Source organism: Rhinolophus ferrumequinum, chromosome 20 (genome assembly GCF_004115265.2).
Source record: "Rhinolophus ferrumequinum isolate MPI-CBG mRhiFer1 chromosome 20, mRhiFer1_v1.p, whole genome shotgun sequence".
NCBI lineage: Eukaryota > Metazoa > Chordata > Mammalia > Chiroptera > Rhinolophidae > Rhinolophus > Rhinolophus ferrumequinum.
This window is the reverse complement of record NC_046303.1, coordinates 29,006,397-29,027,987: the sequence shown is the minus strand read 5'-3', so window position 1 is coordinate 29,027,987 and position 21,591 is coordinate 29,006,397. Positions and strand designations below refer to the sequence as shown.

Below are 21,591 nucleotides of genomic sequence, written 5' to 3'. Positions count from 1 at the left end.
CAAATAGGTGTCCTATTCCCAATCCCAGAGTCACGTTGAGCTCCATCCAATTACAGGATATGGGAGGCTGGGGCACGCTCCCCCGAGGTCCCTGTGGGAGGTCATTTCAGACAGTCACGTGTTCTGTGTGATCCTCCCATTCTCAGGGGGAAGAGGAAGGGCAGAACCATGCAGCCAAGTCCTGCCACATCACCAGCCCCTGGACGGGAGAGGGGAGGGAGGCCTGGTGTGGATGTTACCCGAGCTTCCTCCATCCTGACGGAGACCTACCGAGTGAGGTCGCTTCCTCCCTCACCCACTACCAACCCCTCCACGAAACAAGTCTCCTATGGGTGACCCAAATAGGCATCTCGGTTCCCTCCAGTCACTGGGGAGTTCTCTCCTTTCTATCTTTCCTTATTCCTAGTGCTCACTTCTTCACTACCGTTTCTCCTCTCCCTCAGCCCAGTTCACACAGTAGAATGGGATCATGATGATGTTCTAATCACTGTCCCTTTCTCATCTCCTTGTAGAATTCAAACATAATTCAGCTTTTTAGCCCAGAAAAGGTGGAGTACATATATTCTCTAAAACAGGGCTCCGGAAACTACAGCCTGACACCTGTTTTGGTAAAAAAATTTTATGGGAACCCAGGAACACTCATTGATTGTTATATTGTCTGTGGCTGCTCTCAACGACAATGGTAGAGTCCAAAACTTGTGACCGAGACCACATGGTGCACAAGGCCTAAAATATTTACTATGTACCTAGCCCTTTACAGAAAAAAGTTGCCAATCCCTAATCTAAAATATAGATGAATTTCCCTTCGGTCTAAGTTCTGAAAGAGCGTCATTAATATGTATATGTAGCTTTTATCATTTACTCACTGTAAATAAAAACTACATTTTAAACCAAGAAAATCACATGGTTGTAGTATAAGAGAGATTTTTTCCTCTTATAAAATTGTGTCTAACCTTACAATCTTCTGGAAAAGTATCAAAGGGCTTGTGTGTTTGCTTTGAAGGGCGAGAAGGAAGGACAGAGGCTTGCCCTGGCCGACGTATTTGGTATCATCAGCAGAAAGAACGATCAGATAATGGATGGGGCCTATGGAAGAAAAAGGGAGTAGAGAGAAGTGTATAGGGGCCAAGGGAGTTGGACCAGCACAAGATCCTGTCTTCAGAGAGCAGGAGCCCTGGGCTCTTCTCTTCATACCTTGTTCCCTAACTCAGAGACTTGATTCCTCCCACCTTAGCCCCCATCCCTCAGAACCTTCCACAGAATCCCAGGAGATGTCAGGAGACTGGGTGCTGCTCCCACTGAGACTGCTTTCTACCTGGGAGACCTTGGACATGTCACTGAATGCTCCTCCCCTGAGAATTCACTCACCTGTAAACTGGGGGTTTAGAAGTGAAGGATGTCTTACTGAGCCATAGTGAGAATCAAATATTGTATAAAAAAGGCTTTATGAAATGTAAAGTACTGTGAAAATTGTTGGTTGTTTCTATTCTTTTTAAATAGTTGACTTGCAAGTGAAATTTTCGACTCTATCCAGATATAAATTAGAATTAACTGATGTTTGAAAAGTGAAGTACCTTATTTCACATTGCATCTTTATTTATTATTCAAGTATCTAATTTTCATGTGGGTTATAAAAAATGGGTAAAGTAACTGAATTTTTACCATGATAGAATAATTCTTGAATGGGAGGAAAAAAAACCTTCAAAAATCGTATTTCTCTGTAACCTGTTTTTGGTTTTTTTTCTGTTTGTCATTTGTGTAGTTCTCATTTTGTGCCTTTGTTTATAGAGAATAATCTTGCAGATGGCATTTTTCCGTGTAATCAGACCTATCTGAGTCATCGACAGGCATGGCATTTCAGTAAATAGTGATTCTACAATCGCTTCCAGGCAGATGTGTTGTGTGATATCAGGAACACTGGCTGATAACCTTTCTGGTTATTCAGGCAGTAGGGGGAAATAAAGTTTTGTATAAATACCTCGGAATCAGAAAATGGCAAAAGAAACCCATTAAATGCTTTTAGCCAAATACAGTGTGTGGCTATGGGATGGAGCAATAATCCTTTTAAAAGGTAAAAAAAAAAAAATCTTTCATATTGAGTGATACATAATTTTCTTACGAACATCATGCGTGGGAATTATGAAACACACCTCAACCTCATTTTACAGGCTTGAATCCTTGGTTGTTCATGCTGCCATGGTCTCCACCTATAAACTCCTTGTGCCTTGATTTTGCCACCTCTAGATTGGGGGTTGATTATTTGATCCCTAACTTTCAGAGAGAAGCTGGATTTCTAAAAATCAGCCTCTTTTTGATATGCAAATAAATGGTCAGTTTAAACAATCCCTTAAAAAATCACTCAAAATGGTTTTGTGAGAGTCTAGGTCACAAGAATAGGTTGTTGGGTTTTTTTTCACTTAACGATTGTTAACTTTATAACCCTGTAGCTATAACACAAAAGTTCCTACTGCTTTTGTTTCAATATGATTTTTTAAATCATTAACTGTTTTTAAAATTTAGTAAGTTATACCACAATTATGGATCACTAGTATGAATACATTATAGTGGTATTTAATGAATTTGCCATTTAAGTTTTACAAATATGTTTTAGAAGAAAGAGACTAAGTATATGCTCAAATACAGTTTTTATTACATACCATTTATATTCATCACAGTTTTATAGACTAGAAGCTATAAAGTGAAGTTCACTAATTTATTCTTCTAGTATTTGTTGAACACCTATTATGTCCTGGGTCCTGCCTAGCAATTATGTTACACATAGCTGAGCACAAAGTTTATAGGCTGGAATAAACATTTTGGGGAGTTAACTTTAAGTAAAATACCTATCTTAAGTAAGTAAACTACCAATTTAATTCTTCATGATTTTAGAATTGAACAGAATTTTCCTTTATAATTTTCATGAGGCTCTTCCTTGATTATAGCCATTGGTAAACTAAACTTTTGTGTTTCATATGGAAAAGTTAAGCTCAGCCAAGACTTTCATACTTTATCTCCAGTCAAGACTTGGGACCTTCCTTATATCAACAAATCCCTAACCTTTAGTGTCAGCCGTCATCATCTGTGAATTTTGTAACCTCACCCGTTGTAGAAATTCCTGAGCTGGCTTAAATTTATGGGAAATGCAGTTTACAATTTACTAAGTTAACCTCTCATTGTGCTTTAAAGAAGGAGGGTAATCGTTTCTTTACTTACCATGTGTTAATCACAGATCATTTGTGATAATAATATAGGTCATTAATAAATTAAATTATACTTAGACTTACCTGACTATGTTTATGGTTATCCTATGTCTCTGGAGCCAGTCTAGTCACCAACTTCACTGAGTAATACAATCCACCCAGGTACCGGCCTTAGGAATCAAAGTATTAACTGAAGGCTAATTTATGAATTTGTTTATAGTTCTTTCCTGCTGTCAAGTTTGTTTGACATTGCTTAATTATTACATACAACGTATCTACCTACTCTAAAGCAAATCCGCAGAGACACAAAAACTTACAGAGTAATCCTTATTATGAAACTAATTTGGAGGACAGTTATTTATATTATAAATACTTTTATTTGAAAATAATTTGCCTTATTTTTAAGTTGTAAGCCTTCCTAGTTTACTTCACATGTGACTTGATTTACAAAATGTGAATTCACTTGATTTTTGCAGAGTAAACCTGTATAAAGCAGGATACATTTCTGGTTTAGGAGGTATGTATATATATTTATGGATGATTTATGGGACCTCTGTAAAATTACTGCTGTTAAAAACTAACTTATTTTCTTTGTAACAAAGGAAATAATAGTCAACTCCATAATGTGAAACATATAATAACAAAAGATATTTCAAATAAATAGATCATTGGGCCTTGATGGTATGGTAAAAAAATTTTGTTTTGTTTTTTTCTTTTGCTTCTTAGGAGAGACAGCAAATGAGCGAAGAATGGAAGCAAGAGGTGAAACTTCAGATGTAGAAGGGAGTCAACCTTTGGAGGTAAGTGAAACTCAATGAGTCCACTTTGGGCTGAAGCTGAACAAGTCACGAAGATTATATATTTCTCTGAGGATAAATAGTAATTTCCACTCTTGCCATGTAGACAGGTGTCTCGATACCAAGGAATAGGTGAGCTACTCAAAGTCGGGATGACAGTAGAGGGAGTGACTTCCCAAGTGCTAAACTTTTCCTTGTGCTGGAAATGGAAACTTTATGTTGGGAAAAAATAAAAAAAGAGGAGTAGAACACTCAAGTTAAAACATTTGTACTATTTTTAAGTGATTATTTTCTAATACAGTTGACTAAATAGATAAGATATGAGCATATAACGAAAGGTTTAAAAATAATCTATTCAGTACTATATTACATTACCATTTCCAAAATCAAAAGCAGTCCTTGACATTGTTTAGTAGAAAGATTAGGGCTCTTTTCCACATGGGACAACTATTTGCTCTTTGAGGGTACTTGAAAATGTCGTTAAGGTACTTGCATATACTGGGAAGAAAAATACTAATATTCTGTAATTGCTAAAATAATCATTTAAGATTTAGGGAGAGTGTTAATTGTTAAGAGTAGAAGGGATGAGCATGAATTTTTGAGACTTTTTACCCCTCTACTTGTATTCTACTTGTAGCACGGAGGGTATTAGTGTTTACAGCTGGAGTCGGGTCCGGGACCTGGCCTGTTTCGTTCATCACCACATCGCCAAAGCCTAGCACAAGTAGACAGTCAAAATGTTTGGTTAAATGAATGAATGAATATAATTGTGAACTGTAAATAGACAGTAATTTGTATTTTAAGAATAGAGATTTTTATTTTTTTATATTCAGATTTTCCACAATGAGCAAATACTTTATAACCAAGAAAAAAACTTATTTAAAGAGGTGATGTAGGAAGTAAATTGGTGTAGAGGAAAAAAAGAGTCATCTTTCCCATAAAACTGTACGTTCATTTTTCATGTGTGCATGCAACACATTTATTAAGCACTGACTATATTTGAGGTGCTGTGTATATAGTGGGGACAAAAAGAGATACAAGGACAAAGAAATATATCCAGTCTACACATTGAAGCAACTTGACCTTTTTCATTTATTCAAACATTTAGTGAGTGCTGACACTTGTAGCATCTTGGATAGGGAATAAAGGTTGATGTATTTGAAGTTTGGGAAAGAACCAGCAGGATGGTTTAGAAACCGTCCAGGATTACTGAGTTTAATTGCTTAGTTATGTGATTCACTGGAAATGTCTCTGTTATTTTTCAAAGTTGATTCATTGATAGAAACACTTCCAAGATTAATTCTTAAAGAAAGAAGCTTCTGAGCTTATGATTCTCCCATATTTCAAACTAGCTCATTATTGTGCTGCTTTCTAGTCTCTCCATTATACAATCCATTCTTAATCATAAAGAGTAGATTTACTCATATGAACTCCTGCTATAACAGATATTTGAAAAATGCCTTCTATTTGAATACGTGCTGGGCACTCAGAGGGCAGTATTTGCTATGGAAGAGCTTACTTACATGGCAAAAAAGAAATAAGGAGACTGCAAATGAGACTACAGGTTTAAATCACAGTACAAGAGGATAATAATAAAATACTTTTAGAGGCTATGTATGATTTGCCACAGAAAAGCCAAATAATCATTTACCTCAATCTTAAATGTCTACAATGGAATTCATTGTTCTTCTTTCAAGATCAAAAACTAAAACTTTGCTGCTTGTTCCCCACCTTACCCCCACCCCATAGTCTACCTCGATTAGTCAAGGTGAGTCTGACCCAGTCTTATGAAAATGTCCATTGGTAGATAATTGGATACAGAAGATGTAGTACATATATACAATGGAATATTACTCGGCCATAAGAAAAGATGAAATACTGCCATTTGCGACAACATAGATGGATCTTGAGATTATAATGCTGAGCGAAATTAAGTGAGACAGAAAAAGTCAAGAACCATATGATTTCACTCATATGTGGAATATAAATCTTGAAAGAAACAAACAAGACAAACAAAAACTCATAGACACAGACAACAGTTTAGTGGTTACCAGAGGGGAAGGGAAGAGGGGGGTGGCAGAAAAGTGAAAAGGGGGTCAAATGTGTGGTGATGGAAGGAGAACTGACTCTTGATGACGAACACACAATGCAATATATAGATGATGTATTACAGAATTATACACCTGAAACCTATATAATTTTACTAACCGATGTCATCCCAGTAAATTAATTTGATGAAAATTTTAAAAAAAATCTATGTAGAGGCTGATGACGCCCAAAGTATGTCTCCCCCTATACTCATCCCCTGAGCTCTAGTCTAGCCTATATCCACCTGCTTATGTACCGTTTCACTTACAAGTTTCTAGACGGTTCAGCCTTTACTAAATAAAGAAGAACTATTGTTCCCAGCCCCTCTGCTTAACTTTCCATTCTCTCTGCAGTTTCTCTCTGCTTAACTTTCCATTCTCTCTGTTGAATGTCACCATCTTATAGTCATTCCGAATCAAAACCTCTGAGGTGCCCCTGGCTCCTTTCTTTTCCTCACTTTCCACCTCCAGCCCATGAGTAAGTCCTGTCACCTCTCCCTCTCTGCCCAGAATTTGACCTTTCTCAACATCAGCACTGTTCGAACCCAAATATAAGCCACCACTTTCACCAGGTTTCTCTTCCTCCTTTTAAGACCCCCTTAAGTCCACTCTCCACACAAAGACAAAAATATAAATCAGACCACATCACTCTTTGGCTTGAAATCTGCTGGCTACCCAGTGTAATTCAAATAAACACTAGGCTCCTGACAGTGGAGGAGCCTAGGAGCTACAAGGGGCTGCAAGGAGCTCTGTGTGCTTTCCAGTTTTTCTCCACATCCGTCAAACCCCATCCCATCCGCAGCTGCCTTTCTGCCCCTTGATCTTATGAAGCTCTGTTCCATCTCAGCCTTTACATTTGCTCTCTCTTCTTTACCAGAGCTTCACTTGGCTGCCTCCTTATTATTCAGGTCTTAGTTCAAGTGTCACTTTTCATGACTACCTCAGCTAAAGTATCCTTCCCTCAGCCACTGTTACATAACCCTGTTTTATTTTCTCCATCATGTTTACCACTATCTCAGATTCGTCATTTGTTTACTGTTTGCCTCCCCTGACTAGAATGAAAACAGACCTTGTTTGCCTAGAATAGTGCCTGGTACATAGAAGGTGCTCAATAAATACATGTTAACTGGTAATTTAGATTTCATTTAATGTCATCTCTGTCTGCCAAGTTAAAGGCCCAAAATTCCCATTTTGATTCATTCTTCTCACCCTCTTAATGAAATCTATCAAGTCCTATTGATTCTACCTCTCAAATATCTTCCATATCCAGTTCCTTATACTCCAACTAGGTCCTCATCTGTTCACTAGACTGTTGTTAAACGAGGAGTTTCTTTCCCAAATGTCTTTCTAAAAGAAGAGCAAGTTTTGTTACTTCAGGCCACAATCTTGAAATCTGCAGAATAAAGCTTGAACTCCAAACCCTGTTCAAATGTCACCTCCTTCGTGAACTCTTTTCCCGTCCTCCTCATCCAGAGATAACTGCAAAGTCCTATTACTACTTACTACTTGTGTTGTCTGTAAGGCGGAGAGTACACCTTAATCAGACAGTATGTGTGAAATACTGTCACACACGTAGTGTGACAGAGAGGCCATGTCAATGATTTCTGGAGGGATAAATGAATAGATAAGTGATCCTCTGCAAATGCTGATTTATGAGTAAATCTCTTCATTAAATTCTGTTTTCCTTCTTATAAGCAGTTATTTTTTTTCCTCTCTGTTAAAAAAATATATATTTCTTAGGAGTTACCCATTTAAAAATCGGTTAATTTACATTATTTTTGGCACTCTTACATTAGCAAGGAAATGTGTAATGATTTCAGTTAGTTTTAAAAAACAGACATACATCTGATTACAAAGTTGTAATTATTGTACCCAGCAGGAAAGACTTTCATTATTTTAATTTTTAATGGCTATACAAGAAATGTTGAAATATTCTTTATAATGAGAACACATTTGGTAAATAAGTACGGGGTTCCGTAAGGATTAAAATACTCTTAGTTGCCAAAATATAACTCACTTTTCTAAGGACCCTTTGGAGGTGGCTTTTAATATAACAAAATAGGTTTTTTGGTGAATTCATATAAACATATAGATGCCTACTACTTTTAAGGAATTGTTGGACAATCCAATTGGAGGACTAGCCACCTCATTCTGTTCCTTTTTTCCGATTGCCTTTCTGGGTAAATTTTGGCAGTGAGTGGTCATGACACTGTAACTACTTAGTCCCTTCTGCTAGGCTAGGAGCCTGTTACGTACAGCTCAAGGGAGATAAACCACTAGATTCAAGGGGGGCCCGGCTTTGAGTTTTTGCCTTTATGACTTATCTCTTCAGGAAATAAACATTACAAGTAAGCCAGTAACTAGACATTCTTTTCTAATCTTAAGTTGTGGAAAGTGTTTCATATTGTGAAAACTTGGAACCATATTAGTTACTAATTTACTAGTGGACCTATTCATGTTTGATTTTGTAGGTATATTTTCAGAGCTATGAATATGTAAATTTCAGGTTTTTTAATATAATTATTTCCAATTTTGGTGACTACCAATTTTTTCCTAATTTTAACGGACACTTTTAGATTGTTTGTTGAACTTAAATTTCTTTTATATTTGCATTATAAAAATTATTTTTAAATTTGCATTTATTTTTAGTCTCCAAGACTGAGAATATGTTTATTTATTTAGTTCACTGGCCTAAGATAGCAAAATACAAAAACAAGCCAATAAAAAACTCCCCGCAAAACCACAGTTCTATTTGTATATTTGTCTTGAGTGACAACTAATTCATATATGCATATGGAGCCACATATAAAATAATAACTAACAGATGGTATAGCTGCAAAGTAGGATTTATAAAGATTATTATCAGCTGGTGGTATTGAGATGCTCTTGTGGTTATACTGACAGGAGACAGAAAAATTATTTATAATAATAAACTACGACACTAATACCCCCCAACTTCTGTTAACTGAAGTAGCTTATTGCATATTTAATATAAATTTCTTAATGAAGACCTAAAACAATCTTATGGCCGATTTGTAGTAGGAAATTTAATAGACAGCAATTGCAAAAACAGTAATTAAGGTACTAGAACCAACAACAAAATGTTTGCTAAAATTAAGTGCATAATATTAGAATCCCTGGAAAGTCAAGTCAGTATTTGGGGGAGTGTGTTTATTCAGGTCATTTCAAGCGCACTCCTCAATCTAGTACACAGTATTTGTAATTTTGTATTTGTGTATTCGTAAATAGTTGAGTTATATGGGGAATTCACAGTCCAGTAATTTAGGGAACAAAAGTTGATTTTTGGAAAAGGTATGGAATGCACGTATTAAGGAAACATTCATTTTTTTCTTCTAAAGTGTTTTCATCCTTCCCTTATGCCTTTTAACAGAGCTATGGAGGCCTTAGACTCTATAGGGACTAATTTCCTTACTGCTAGTATTTCAGATAGTCATTCAAATGAATGAAAATGTCCTTGAGCTTTGTGAATACCATATGATATATAGACTTTGGTTACCACTCCTTGAAAAGGGGAGTAAGATTATTCCATTAAAAACTGAGTTCTGTGTAGAAAAGAATTGGGGTTGCCTGGTGTAGGAAAAAGGAGACTGGAGGGAACAATTTTTAAGAATATGTAGTTTCAAGAATAGCAAACATTCATCTACTGGATGTCAGGATTTCGGTTTTAAGAATTTTTTAGTATAATGTGGTATATAAGTTTATAAGTTTAAAGTTTGGGGCTTATAAAGATGATAATGAAACTGTTTATTCTCACAATATATTCATAGTACAAATACAGGTATAGTGGGTATTGATATTGAAGGCAGTTTAAATTGGTACAACTATTTTTGGAAAGCATTTTGGCAATAAGTATCAAGAACCATAAAGATGTTAATATACTTTGACAGTAATTCCGCTTTTAGGATTCTAAGAAAATAACCTTTTAAATTCACATGAAGTTATATGTACAAAAAGATGGCAATCTACTCAATGGAATATTTTGCACTTTTTATAAATGAAATTTATGATTAGTTTTCAATAAAATATAAAGACTCTTGGTTTCATAATTTCAGTTAAAAATATGAGATACAAAATTGTATGTATAGTATGATTGCTGCTATGTAAAAACTGTGCAGGAAAAGATGATGTAATGCATGAAAACATAAGGTGTAGTTGCCTTTGGGATGATAGATACGTGGGTTAAATCATTCTTTCCACTGTTCTGATTTTCCAACTTGTCTATAATGAGTGTATCTTATATTTTAAATGATGATAAGATTGGTGGTGAGGAAACAGTGTATTCACTCAAGGGCAGGTTTTAACTTAGAAGAACTATTTTATATGGCGATAACCATGGAGCAACCATGAGGTTGATCTTTAGGAGATGTGTTGGAACTTCCTGCCTTGGTTCATTTAGATTTAAGATCCCTTAATTAGTTGATCACAGAGCACCACATCTGATCACTGCTTGTCCAGACATCTGTCCCCTCACCCAGGGTCCTTTTCAGCAGTGAGAAGAGGAAGGTGACTTGGGGGTTATTCTTCACAGCTCATTGGATGTCACATCACCCCAACTTTTCTCATTGATCAACCTGACTATCAATGTCATTATATCCATTATAAAGTCAGATTTCCCCCAAAAAAGGTTGTAGCTACAACCTTTGCTTGTTCCTTTATACGTATTTAAGATGCCGACACTCTTAGTTTGAAGATACTAATTTCTCCCTCTATAATTATTAGTTAATGAGAATATAATTTTGTCAGATGAGTGTGAGGTTCTTTGTTTTTTGTTTCTCTTAATGTAAAACCTTTTCAAATTTCTGATTTACTGGGAAGTAAAGCACAGTTAGATTATTGAGCTGTTTATATCATTTAAATGGTAAATTTAATTCTTTGATGTGTTTATCCTCCTATGCAAGATACTTTTTGGGAAGAAGATTTTGTAGAGTGCATTTCACCAAACTTTATTTTCATTTGAATTACTGGGCCATGTAATATAGTAGAAAGTATAGTTTTCCTGGATTCCTCTCCTTATGAAGTATCTGATCTGGGACAAGTTGCCAAGCTTCCATTTCAATTCTTACTCAGTTGAAGTGGGTTGATTAGATGCGGTGTCTGAGATCTTTTCCTCCTCAGAAGTCCTGGCTCTTTTTTTACCTCTTTGAACAGTGTGTTGGGATTTTGCCACCAAATGCCCACCTTTATATTACTACTTTGATTGGGGTGGGGGAAACTGAGGATCCGCTCATAATGAAGATTTTAGGCATTGATTAATCACACTCATGCTTCTTAGGAAGGAATAGTCCAACAGTCCTTGCAGGTAAAGTGTCAGACTGCAAAAGCCACTTCTGAGATCTTTGCTCTTGCTTACAAAGTCTGTCGTGGGGAATGATAAATTTGGCCACTTTAAATCTATAAATTCTTAACTTTTATATTTGACAATCAAATTAGCCTAGGTTGTTGATGGCTCAAAACATCGGCAAAATGAATTAACTTGAGGCAAGCTTACCGGAGTGTGTAAAGATCTTTGCTGTAACTTTCAATTTGTATATGTTTGTTACCACCACATGTTTGGTCCTAATTTTTTTGCTGGAAAAAAATTATAATTGAATGGTCAGAATTCTGGTATTTTCTGGCTTTCACTGGGGTTAACTAGCACACTGAAACATAATGTTCATTCATCCCAGCCAGTAAGGCCAAACTATGAGGTGTATGAGAGCTGCCCCTGTTTCCATCCAAAATGCACATATGGTGTGGGTAAGCCAGTAATGTGAGTTTTACGCAATGTTTCTTGCTGCTGTACACAGTCTGTTGCTCAGCACCAATTATTCCTTGCCAGAAACCCGCTAACCTGCTGCTTTGTAGTTCTGCTTGATGAAGCCAGGTAGCTTAAAGGGACCACGGCGATATTTATTTAACTTTAGCAATCTTAGTTTGTTGAAGTTCTTCTCTAACTTTAACCTCCTACCTCATCTGTTGATTCATTGCAATTACTGCAATTAGAATCAGAACTGGAACCTTGTTACTGTATTGCATGGGGTACATTAGGTCCAGTATGTGTGCTTATTATGTATGTGTGGAACGGAGAGACCATAATGTGCAAATCGGAGTTTTTTGCTTAACAAATGTAGTTTACTATCTCCAATTTAAATTACTATTTTAAAAATCATACAGGATATTCTGTTTATGTTTTGGTTGTCATTTTGTTGTCATGTTTCCAGCTTTCACTCTTGTAGTTTTAAAAACCACAAAACCAGCAGGGTGAGAGGTCCATGTTGGGAGAACAGCTGTTCCTTATTCCCCACACCGTCTTTTTCTAATCCCCCGTTTTTTAATTAGTAGCAAATGGTCCTTATTTTTTCCTCCTTTGGATCATGTTACAGTCGTAACTTCTTGCAACTCTATAGAGGTAAAATTAAAGCGCAACCATATTTACTCTTTCTTCACACAACTAGAGATTCTTTTTATTTTTTTGATGGATAAATTCCATCTGACTCTTTATGCAGTGGAAAGGTAGCATGCAGGTATGTACTTGGTATAACTGGCATTTTTTGGATATTCCACTTTGTTCCTAATTGAGGATTCTTTTTGTGAATATGCCCATGAGAGTGCACCATTATGAATAAACAGAAAAAAATTATTTTAGTTCAGCTCAGCTAAATTTACATAGATTTTACATTTCTTTCCAGACCTAGCAGGCCCCATTCCTTACTATGTGTCAGTTATTTTGTTTTGTTTTTTCCCATGAACTTCTGTGTTCTTCCTATCCTGTTCAATAACTAACATTAATTTCTACCCATTCAAGGACTGTTTAATGTCCACTTTGGGATGTCATATTCTTAGGGACATGCGTTTCACACATTGCCTTTTAAATGAATTAAGAAATCATTATGGGTGTGAATTCATAAATTTTCTCTAACACCAATTATATAATGGAAAATGTGTGGGCCTCCTAATGTAAAAGCTGAAAGCCATAATTTAAGTAATAGCAACCCACATTTTCCCTGCCTTTTTATGCCTCTTGGAGAAGGAGAAAGACTGGCGTATACTATACCTAAGAGCATGGTGAGAGTGGACTGAGGTACCAGGTATATAGTATTCAGAAGCCCATGAAAACTTTCTCAGAACTTCTGAACTGAAAAGAGTCAGTAAACTGTTACATAATCCTACTTCTTACGTTGATTTCGATTGGAGAATAATTTGATGAACATGCTATTTGTTCATCTCGATATTCTGGGATTTATTACTAGATCAAGCCAGCCCAGCAAAGAGCTGTATAATTTTCTCTCATGGCTTTAGCCCTACACAGATTGCCTTCCCTGAACTGGTATTTTAGCTTTGATAGAATAACTCTATGAGAAACTGTTGTGTGGCATGTTCTGTGACATTTCATTATGAGGGAATTTTCACCAAGACGTCGTCTGCTACATTACATAGTTTCTCCTGTGTGAAGTCCCTGTTAGGTCTTCTGATTTCTTAATTGCTTTTACAGTAACAGAAAATAGTTTATTTCTACTGAGATGGTAATATACTTTTTTTCATGGCCATTGTGAATTTTGTACCAAATCATTTCTTCCATTTTCCTTTGGCAAGAAGAAGCTCAGACCTAAATTTACAGTTCAATTCTAGTAATTATTTACAACCCTATAGGATATGTATCTACATACTTAAATTTCCTCGTATCTCGTGCTCCTATTCTGTATTTTTCCTGGACATGATTTTCAGATTTATTGTGAATTGCCGTTAGCTGCTTCCGATTCACTGTGTAAAGAGTTAAAATGTGTACACATGTAAGTATATTTCTGTAATACTTATATAAAATAAGTCTATATTTAAAGTGTGCATTTTATTTTAATTGGTTATAAGAGCTATACGTTAACTCCCACTTTTAATTTTCTTTCAGTCCTCTTTCGTTGAAAAACAATCCTATTTGACAAAATTATACGTGAGATTTTTTATTTACTATGAGAATGTAAATAAACATTTACTGTGTGACATTGGGCACCTTATCTAACCCCTCTCTCCCATGCCTCAGGCTCACACACTATCTCCAGTCTAATGTGATTTCTTCAGGGTCTTTGTTGACTGGAGGACACAGGTGAAAGGAGCCTCCTTTCCAAATCACCTTTGTCTAATTGCTCTCAGGCAGAAATGTACCTCAGGCACCTGAAACTCTGACCACTTGCCACATCAACCACTACGTGGCCGTCTTTTCTGCACACTTTTTTTTCACGTCCTAGATCTACCTTTTAGATGGTTTACCAGCTGAATTTTAGCTATCAGTGTGGAGGACCTAGGAAAAGTGACTTCCTAATTTAGAGCTGCATTGTCCTGCTAGTAATGGTTCCTCACAGTGGTGAGTTCACAGAACCCCTGCCAGAACATGAACTTTCTCATCATACAGACTTGAAGCTCAGGTCTTGGCTGTGCCCTGTAGTAGTATAGCACCTTTGATAAAATACTTAGCCTCATAAGTCTTTATGACTTTTTGCTATAAAATGGGAATGGCACTACTTACATTATAGGGTGACTGTAAGAATTAAATGAGAATTAATATTTGTATGTCTATATACACAGTATCTGACATATACTGGACACTCAATAAATGTTCATTTCTTTTTAACTTGGAAGGAAATTATGGTTGATGCCTCGAAAATCATGTCAAAGCACAGTTGGAGGGATTAAGTTAGTTAGAAATTATGCTCAGATGAGGGTTTCATCTTTCCCGGGTGATGAGAAGTCTGGTGGAAGGTGGTGGAAGGATTGTTTCAGGAGCTCAAGTATGTCAAGGCCGATGTCCTATGAGTCTTGATCTTTGCCCCCTAGTTACCAGCTGCTATTGCAGCTGCATCCATCGTATCTACTTTGTAGGAAGTTGGAAGGAGGAAGAGAGCAAAGGGAGAATAAAAGTACCTGCCTATGACCAGAAACTTTCCAAAAACTTCTCTAACAGAGTTCTACTGGCCCCATTGTGTCACATGGCTGCCCATAGAGGCAAGGGAGCCTGGGAAATGTTTTCAGCTTTGTATTTTACTGCTACCAGCAGAATGAGGGTCCAATAATACGGACGAAAGGGAAGATGAATGTCGGATAGACTGAAAGCAGTGTGTGATATAGGTATCATCCTGTTTTGCTTTTAGAAGCTTCATTTTTCTAAGTGGGGTGGGCAGGCATAGTAGAGAGAAACACCCAGTGGTGATAACTTCATTCTCTCTGGCGGCAGGAAGTCGTTGAGTTGTCAAAGGGGAGTGGGAAATAAGGATATTTAGTTTATTATCGTATTTTGAATCTATGGTAAGTTAGGTATGGTGCTGGTGGGAACTTTACATATATTATCTCATTAATTTTTACAGATGAGGTAGGCTACACTATCTGTTTATTTTATAAAGGAGGCAACTGAGGCTCAAGAAGAACAGTTTCCCAAAGCTACACAACCAGTAACGGTAATGGAGCCGGAATTCAGACTCGCACTTGACTGATCCCAAAACCTTTGCTTTGCCCTGGATTGCTTTTCTGCATAACTCAGCCAGAAACCTGCTATTGCACTTGGCTTTTATTTTCCATCGTCGCTTGTGCTGCTGGGGTCCACAGTAACTACATGTTGACTTTATTTGCACACAGAATGAAACCGAGCATCATCTAAAGGACGGATGCTGCTGCTTGATGTAGGTTGTAGAGATGAAGCTGGGACAGGCACAGGTGGTGCTTCGCTCCGGTCACCACCACTCAGAGCTGGTAGCCATCTCCATATTTCTGCCTCTAGAGTCATTAGCACCTAGGAACTTTCTTTAGGACAAAGGGAATGTGACACAGCAGCAGTGACCAATCTCAGGGAGCCAGAATCCCGAACTGAAAGCTGATAGAATGCCTTGGCATGGAGACAGGTATCTTCTCAAGTCAGAAGCCAGGGAATTGATCTTGACTCCTTCCTCTTCTTCTACTCTAACCCATTTGATCACCAAGTCACTCTGTTCCCACCTCACTCACCTGTCCTTTCCTTTCCTTCCTCACTGCACTTGCAGTAGTTGAGGCCTTATTATCTCTCACATGGACTATTGCAAAGAGTTTCTGAAATGGCCTCCCGACCCCTAGTCTGACTTTCATTCACTCCATCCACCCACAGATCCGACCATCAGGTTGCCTTACGTGATGACATCAGGGGCTCTTCACCTGCCTATAGGATAAAATCCAGTGACTTTTGTCTGATGTGCCTGTCAAGTCATGATCTTACCCTGCCCGCTGTATAGATATGCAGGTCTGTTCTGTGTCATCATACAGAGTTCCTTACTATGCTGTGAGCACGTTTCTTTCTCCTAGAGTTTCTATGTGCAGTTCTCTTTTTCTGGAGAGCTTTCTTTATTCCTTACCCCTCACGTTCACTTGGAAAATTCCTATTCATCCTTCAGACGTCTGCTTTGAATACCTTTCATCCTGGATGCCATCTTTGTGTCCCTCTGTCAGCGTCCTCTCTTCTCCCTCATCACCTTTGCATACCTGTGTTCTAGCTGCTTGTATCCTGACCAGGAGCGTCGTGAAGTGGGGATCCTGGTTGATTGGCATTTCAAATGTTCTGGGCTTTCAACTTAAATAATTGTAGTTTTGCTCTGGAGAAGGAAAAAAACAAAAACAGATTCATATTATGGTATAAGGTTATTTAGTCACCAAAAGATCCAATGAGTAACTTGCATTTGCATTTTTATTGTTGCCTAACTAAAAGCTGATTAGCCTGGTTAATAGATTATAATTCTTTAGCTTCTTATCCAAGTGCATTTTTGAACTATCTGACCATTTCATTTATTTTAATAAATATATCTCAGTCACTGACTTTGGGCAATGTTCTGTTCAACATTGTTCTCCACATCTGAAAATTTCAGGGTTATTACTCTGTTGAAAATTAGTGGTAAAAAAAAAAAAAAAATTCTTGTACTTCTAAAACCTCATCATTGCTAGATTATACAAGACAGTTGACCATAGCTGAACTCCAGGATTGGATGCTATCACTGTGTCTTTCAGAGGTAGTCGTCACTCAAGCAAATTTTAGGGCATCACAATTGTCAGTCAAGTCAAAATCCATACTTGAAATTAAAATTTTCTAACAATAAATTAGAAGGAAAAAAATAAACTAAAATTTATGTTTTAACAATATTGTATCTTTTAAGTGTTAAATATTCAGATTTGAGGATTTATACTGGCACCTCTCTGTCCTTTATTTTTCTGCTAATGATCATCCCTGCTTCAGCTCTTTGAAATGGTTTGTTGGGTTTCATTTTAGCATGCACACCCTTAAGCTGTCTTTTGTAGTTTCATAAGGGCCAAAGAGCTTATTAGCCTGGAATTTAGTGTATTTTGGTACTAATTTGTTTTTAGTTATTCTTTTCTTGATGTTTTGGATCTCTTTTCATGAGGAAACTCTATGATTCTTACCAATTAGTCATAAACCAGTTTGGATTTAGGAATTACATAATTTCCTACTTTGGAACAATACTATGTTATTCAGATAACAAATGGTAAAGATGTGAAGATCTCACTGAATCTTAGGTGACGTGGCTGATAATTAGAGCCTTAGAGAAAAACTAAAACTCCTTAGGATTGTGGCAGGATGAGAAATGTGGCCAGGGAAGAAAGTAGTTTAATACGTAAATTACTTGTTATTAATGAAAATTAAGCATGACCTTCTTAGGATTCAATCCCTATTTTTAGTGGTATAGCTTTTTGTGTTTTTCCTGTGTTCATTAACACAAAGAACAGGTAACCCACCCTCATTAGTGGCTTGAGATTTGACTCACAGGAAAACATTAGGTAGTAATTAAGAACAAGGTTTTTTTGTATGTGTTTTTTTCGGTTTGTGAAATTTTAACTATACTGCCTGACCTGGTCGCTACTTCCCACATGTAGCTATTGACCACTTGAAATGTGACTAGTTTGAATTCAGATGTGCTGTACGTGTACATACTGGGTTTCAAAGACTTGATATAGAAAAAGATTGTATATTTTTGGTAGAGTTGATTACATGTTGCCATGATAATATTCTGGATATGTTGGGTTTAAAAAATGAGTATTGAAATTAATCTCACCTATTTCTTTTATCTTTCTTACTATGGCCACCAGAAAATGTCAAATTACACATGTGGTTCTCCTTACAGTTTTATTGGACAATGCCAGTCTAATAGGTAAATATTAGCTATTAACAACATATTTGATTCAGCTTCTGTAACCTCTTGAATAGTTGATCTTTTTGAAAGCTGGGAAGCCCAGTTATTCTGTTCTCTTCAAGGGCTGCAGGTTAAAGCAGCTGATCTTTGGAACTGCCAACCCCGACTCGGTTGACTGATAGCAATCGATAGATAAGTTTTGGAAGGAAAAAGTGCCTCTTTGTTGTCGTGCAGCCCAAATGAATGAGCTGTACCTACTGCTTCTCTACTTTCCACCTCGTCCCCTGATGGCTTTTACCTGGTTGTCAATAATTGGCTGATATTTATAGTAACATAAATCTAAATAACGTGGGTTTTCAAAGACCCAATTCATAAATTACAGTATGTAAGTAATTTACCATAAATTACAGTATGTCATAAATGATCATGACTTAACATCTTATTTACAACCATTGAATAATATTCTGTCACTTATTATATTATTACAGATAATATTGATAACCAAAAATGAGTTTTTGATATTGTGCTTTTATAAGAAACCAGCCAAAGCAGAACCTACATGTTGTTGGAGCTGGAAGCAATCATTTATTAATCCTCAGCCTCTCTTTTCCAGTGAGGTTTAACTATTTCCTTGTGAAAAAAAATCATAAATTCTGTGTGTACTTTATTTTAAATTATTTCATTTATGAACTGTCTTGACTCCAATTTAAAGGGTTTTGGAGCACTAAGATTAGGAGAATGAAGTCACATTATGTTAAGCAGAGAGGCAGTTGAATACACATTGATAATATGGGTAAAGGTTCTTCTGTGAAGATAAATGTAATACTTGAATTAGTCAGTCATTTACTTTGTCTAAAAAAGTTAATAGGTTCATCTTGTTCCAAAAATGGCCTCTGAGATTGATAGTTTTCTTTTTAACGCCTTTTGTCTTAGGCAATCTTTTGTATATCATGCAAAGGACCATACAATTAGCATGAAATGAGAGAGCACTTTTTAAATTTGATGAATAAGGGCTCTTTTTTCTCCAGCTGATATGCATGCAAGGTGGAGGTCTGTATCTCACCAGCAGACAGGGTATTTGGTATCTACCCAATAAGTAGTTCCCAGTTTATATCTGTGCTTTAATGAGGAAAGAGGTCTGGAAGTAATAAAAGTGAGCTTAGAGTGTATAAAAAATACCCACAATGCTGTAGTGTAAATGCTGCACAATTCTCAGATTTGGACAGTTGGGCTTTTCACCTTGCTCTCAATTCCAAAGATGGCCCTCTCTTTCTGGCAGTCAACTGAGGACATATTAGTTGTAAGATCTCTGTGAACATGAAAACCTTTTTCAGGGGGTAGTGGGGACAGGTTGTCTTTTTCTGTCATTTATCACAACAGTATGCTTTGTTAAAACATTTTTTTTCTAAATTTTATCTCTTTAGAAAAGTTTATTTTGTCTCTATATTCTTGTGTGCTGTTTGCTTTTTAGAAATACCTGTTTTTGAGGTTGTAGTACATAATAATATGTCAATGAACATTATTCTCTCTTTTTCTTTACAATTAATTTTGTTTATTGAAATAAAACTGTGAGTAATACAGATTGTTTTCAGCATAAGTGTCACACATTTCTGCCCTAAAAATTTGTAGAGTGGAGCTGCCAGCCTCTCTGGTTCTTAGTTTCCTCTTCTGTTAATGGGGTTTGCTGATCTCTAGAGAGATTCCCAGTAATAAAATTTATTATTCTAGATTATTCTAAAAGAAACTATTGTGTTTCTTCTGGCTATTTATCTGTTATCTTTTGTTTTCTTAAAGATGTGTTAATACACTGTTTTATCAATTAGGAGTGTCCTGCCACCTGGCTGTTTCAAACAGGACACAGTTTTTAAAAGATGTGATTCCCAATATTGTTGGGAAAGTTTTATAACTTAGTCATTTATGCTCACATTTTTATATTGTTCTATAATTCATTCATATGTAGCAAAAACATTTCCCATTGCATAAAAGAAAACAAAATGCCACAAATAAGATAACGAGGTCATTAATTGAGCCAACTTTTCCTCCTTAAGGTACTACGATAACCAGACTTCCAGATTTAGCAAATAAGAACACTGGAAGCTTAGTTAAAATTGAATTTCAAATAAACAGATGATTTTTTTAGTATAAATTTGTCCCATGCACTATTTAGGTCATACTTAGACTTAAAAAAATCATCTGTATTGGATCTGGCAAACATAACCGTAACTCAGCTGTCTTACTAACTCAGAGAACTCCTGGAGTCAGGTAAGTTCTAGGCTTAGCCATTCTGCACAATACTGTTTGCTTAGAGATATACCGTGTTTCCCCGAAAATAAGACCTTGCCGGACCATCCGCTCTAATGTGTCTTTTGGAGCAACAATTAATATAAGACCCGGTCTTATTTTATATCATATAAGACATGGTCTTATATCATAGTACAATAAAACCGGGTCATATATTAATTTTTGCTCCGAAAAAATGCATTAGAGCTGATGGTCTGGTGAGGTCTTATTTTCTGGGACACAGGGTATGATAATATAGGTACAATTCTTTGAAGGTAAAAGTGCTTCAAGTATGTTTTCTCATTTATCCATATATTTTAAGGGAGATACGAAGGGCCACACTCTGTTCTCATCTTGGCCACTTCTCATTTTAAAAAAGAAGAAAATGCTGTCTTATAAAATGGCAGTACTGATTCTGAAAGCTAAGATGATACCTATAGCAGAATTGGGAGTCTCCTTCTCACCCACTTCTATTTTTGATTCATTTAGTATGAAATCTCTAGCAGTATAAGTACAGATAAACAATCTTTAAAAGAGAATTCAGAGAAAACATGCATTTCCTGTGTGTTGTCAATGTGGAAGGCAGGTGGGTGAAAAGTGACTTCCAAAATGAACACTGCCATCCAGGTGAAAGATTTTAATTTCCCTTCCCTCTCCCTTCTTCCCCCCCACTCGCCACCCCGCCCCCCCACTCTTCAGATAACAGATCCTGAGAAGAACCATTCAGCATGCACAGCCTCAGCTCTTGTGATCTGCATTATTACTAAGGTCTCCCAGGTATTCCAGCCTCACTCTCTTCCAAATAGACAGCCAGCAGTGCAGCTGCCATGCCACTAGCTCATCTTCAGTGACTAATTTATCAGATAAAGCCCACACGGCTGAGCATGGCGTTCAGTGCCCTTTTTGATCGGCTCTACTTAATTCCCCTTCTTTTCCTTGATGCTCTAGCACGAACAAATATTTGTAGTGCCTCAAACATATGCTTCTTCATATCTTCAGCTTTTTGTACATTGTTCCCTCTGACTGGACAGCATACCCCGTTTTATCTCCCTAGCAGAATCCTATTCATCCTTGA

General features: G+C 36.7%; 1 protein-coding gene and 1 long non-coding RNA gene across 3 annotated transcripts in view; one reads left to right on the top strand and one right to left on the bottom strand.

Annotated features, from left to right (window-relative positions):
* LOC117012124 (uncharacterized) overlaps positions 1-21,591 on the bottom strand; it is a 166,120-nt gene that overhangs the window by 21,354 nt on the left and 123,175 nt on the right. The window contains exon 2 of the long non-coding RNA XR_004421126.1: positions 16,508-16,688. This is a non-coding gene — a long non-coding RNA (uncharacterized LOC117012124). The remainder of the gene's footprint in view (positions 1-16,507; positions 16,689-21,591) is intronic.
* UMAD1 (UBAP1-MVB12-associated (UMA) domain containing 1) overlaps positions 1-21,591 on the top strand; it is a 172,277-nt gene that overhangs the window by 106,667 nt on the left and 44,019 nt on the right. For both annotated transcript variants that reach the window (XM_033088054.1, XM_033088052.1), the window contains exon 2: positions 3,927-4,000. In XM_033088054.1, the coding sequence (XP_032943945.1) occupies positions 3,927-4,000 (74 nt within the window). The remainder of the gene's footprint in view (positions 1-3,926; positions 4,001-21,591) is intronic.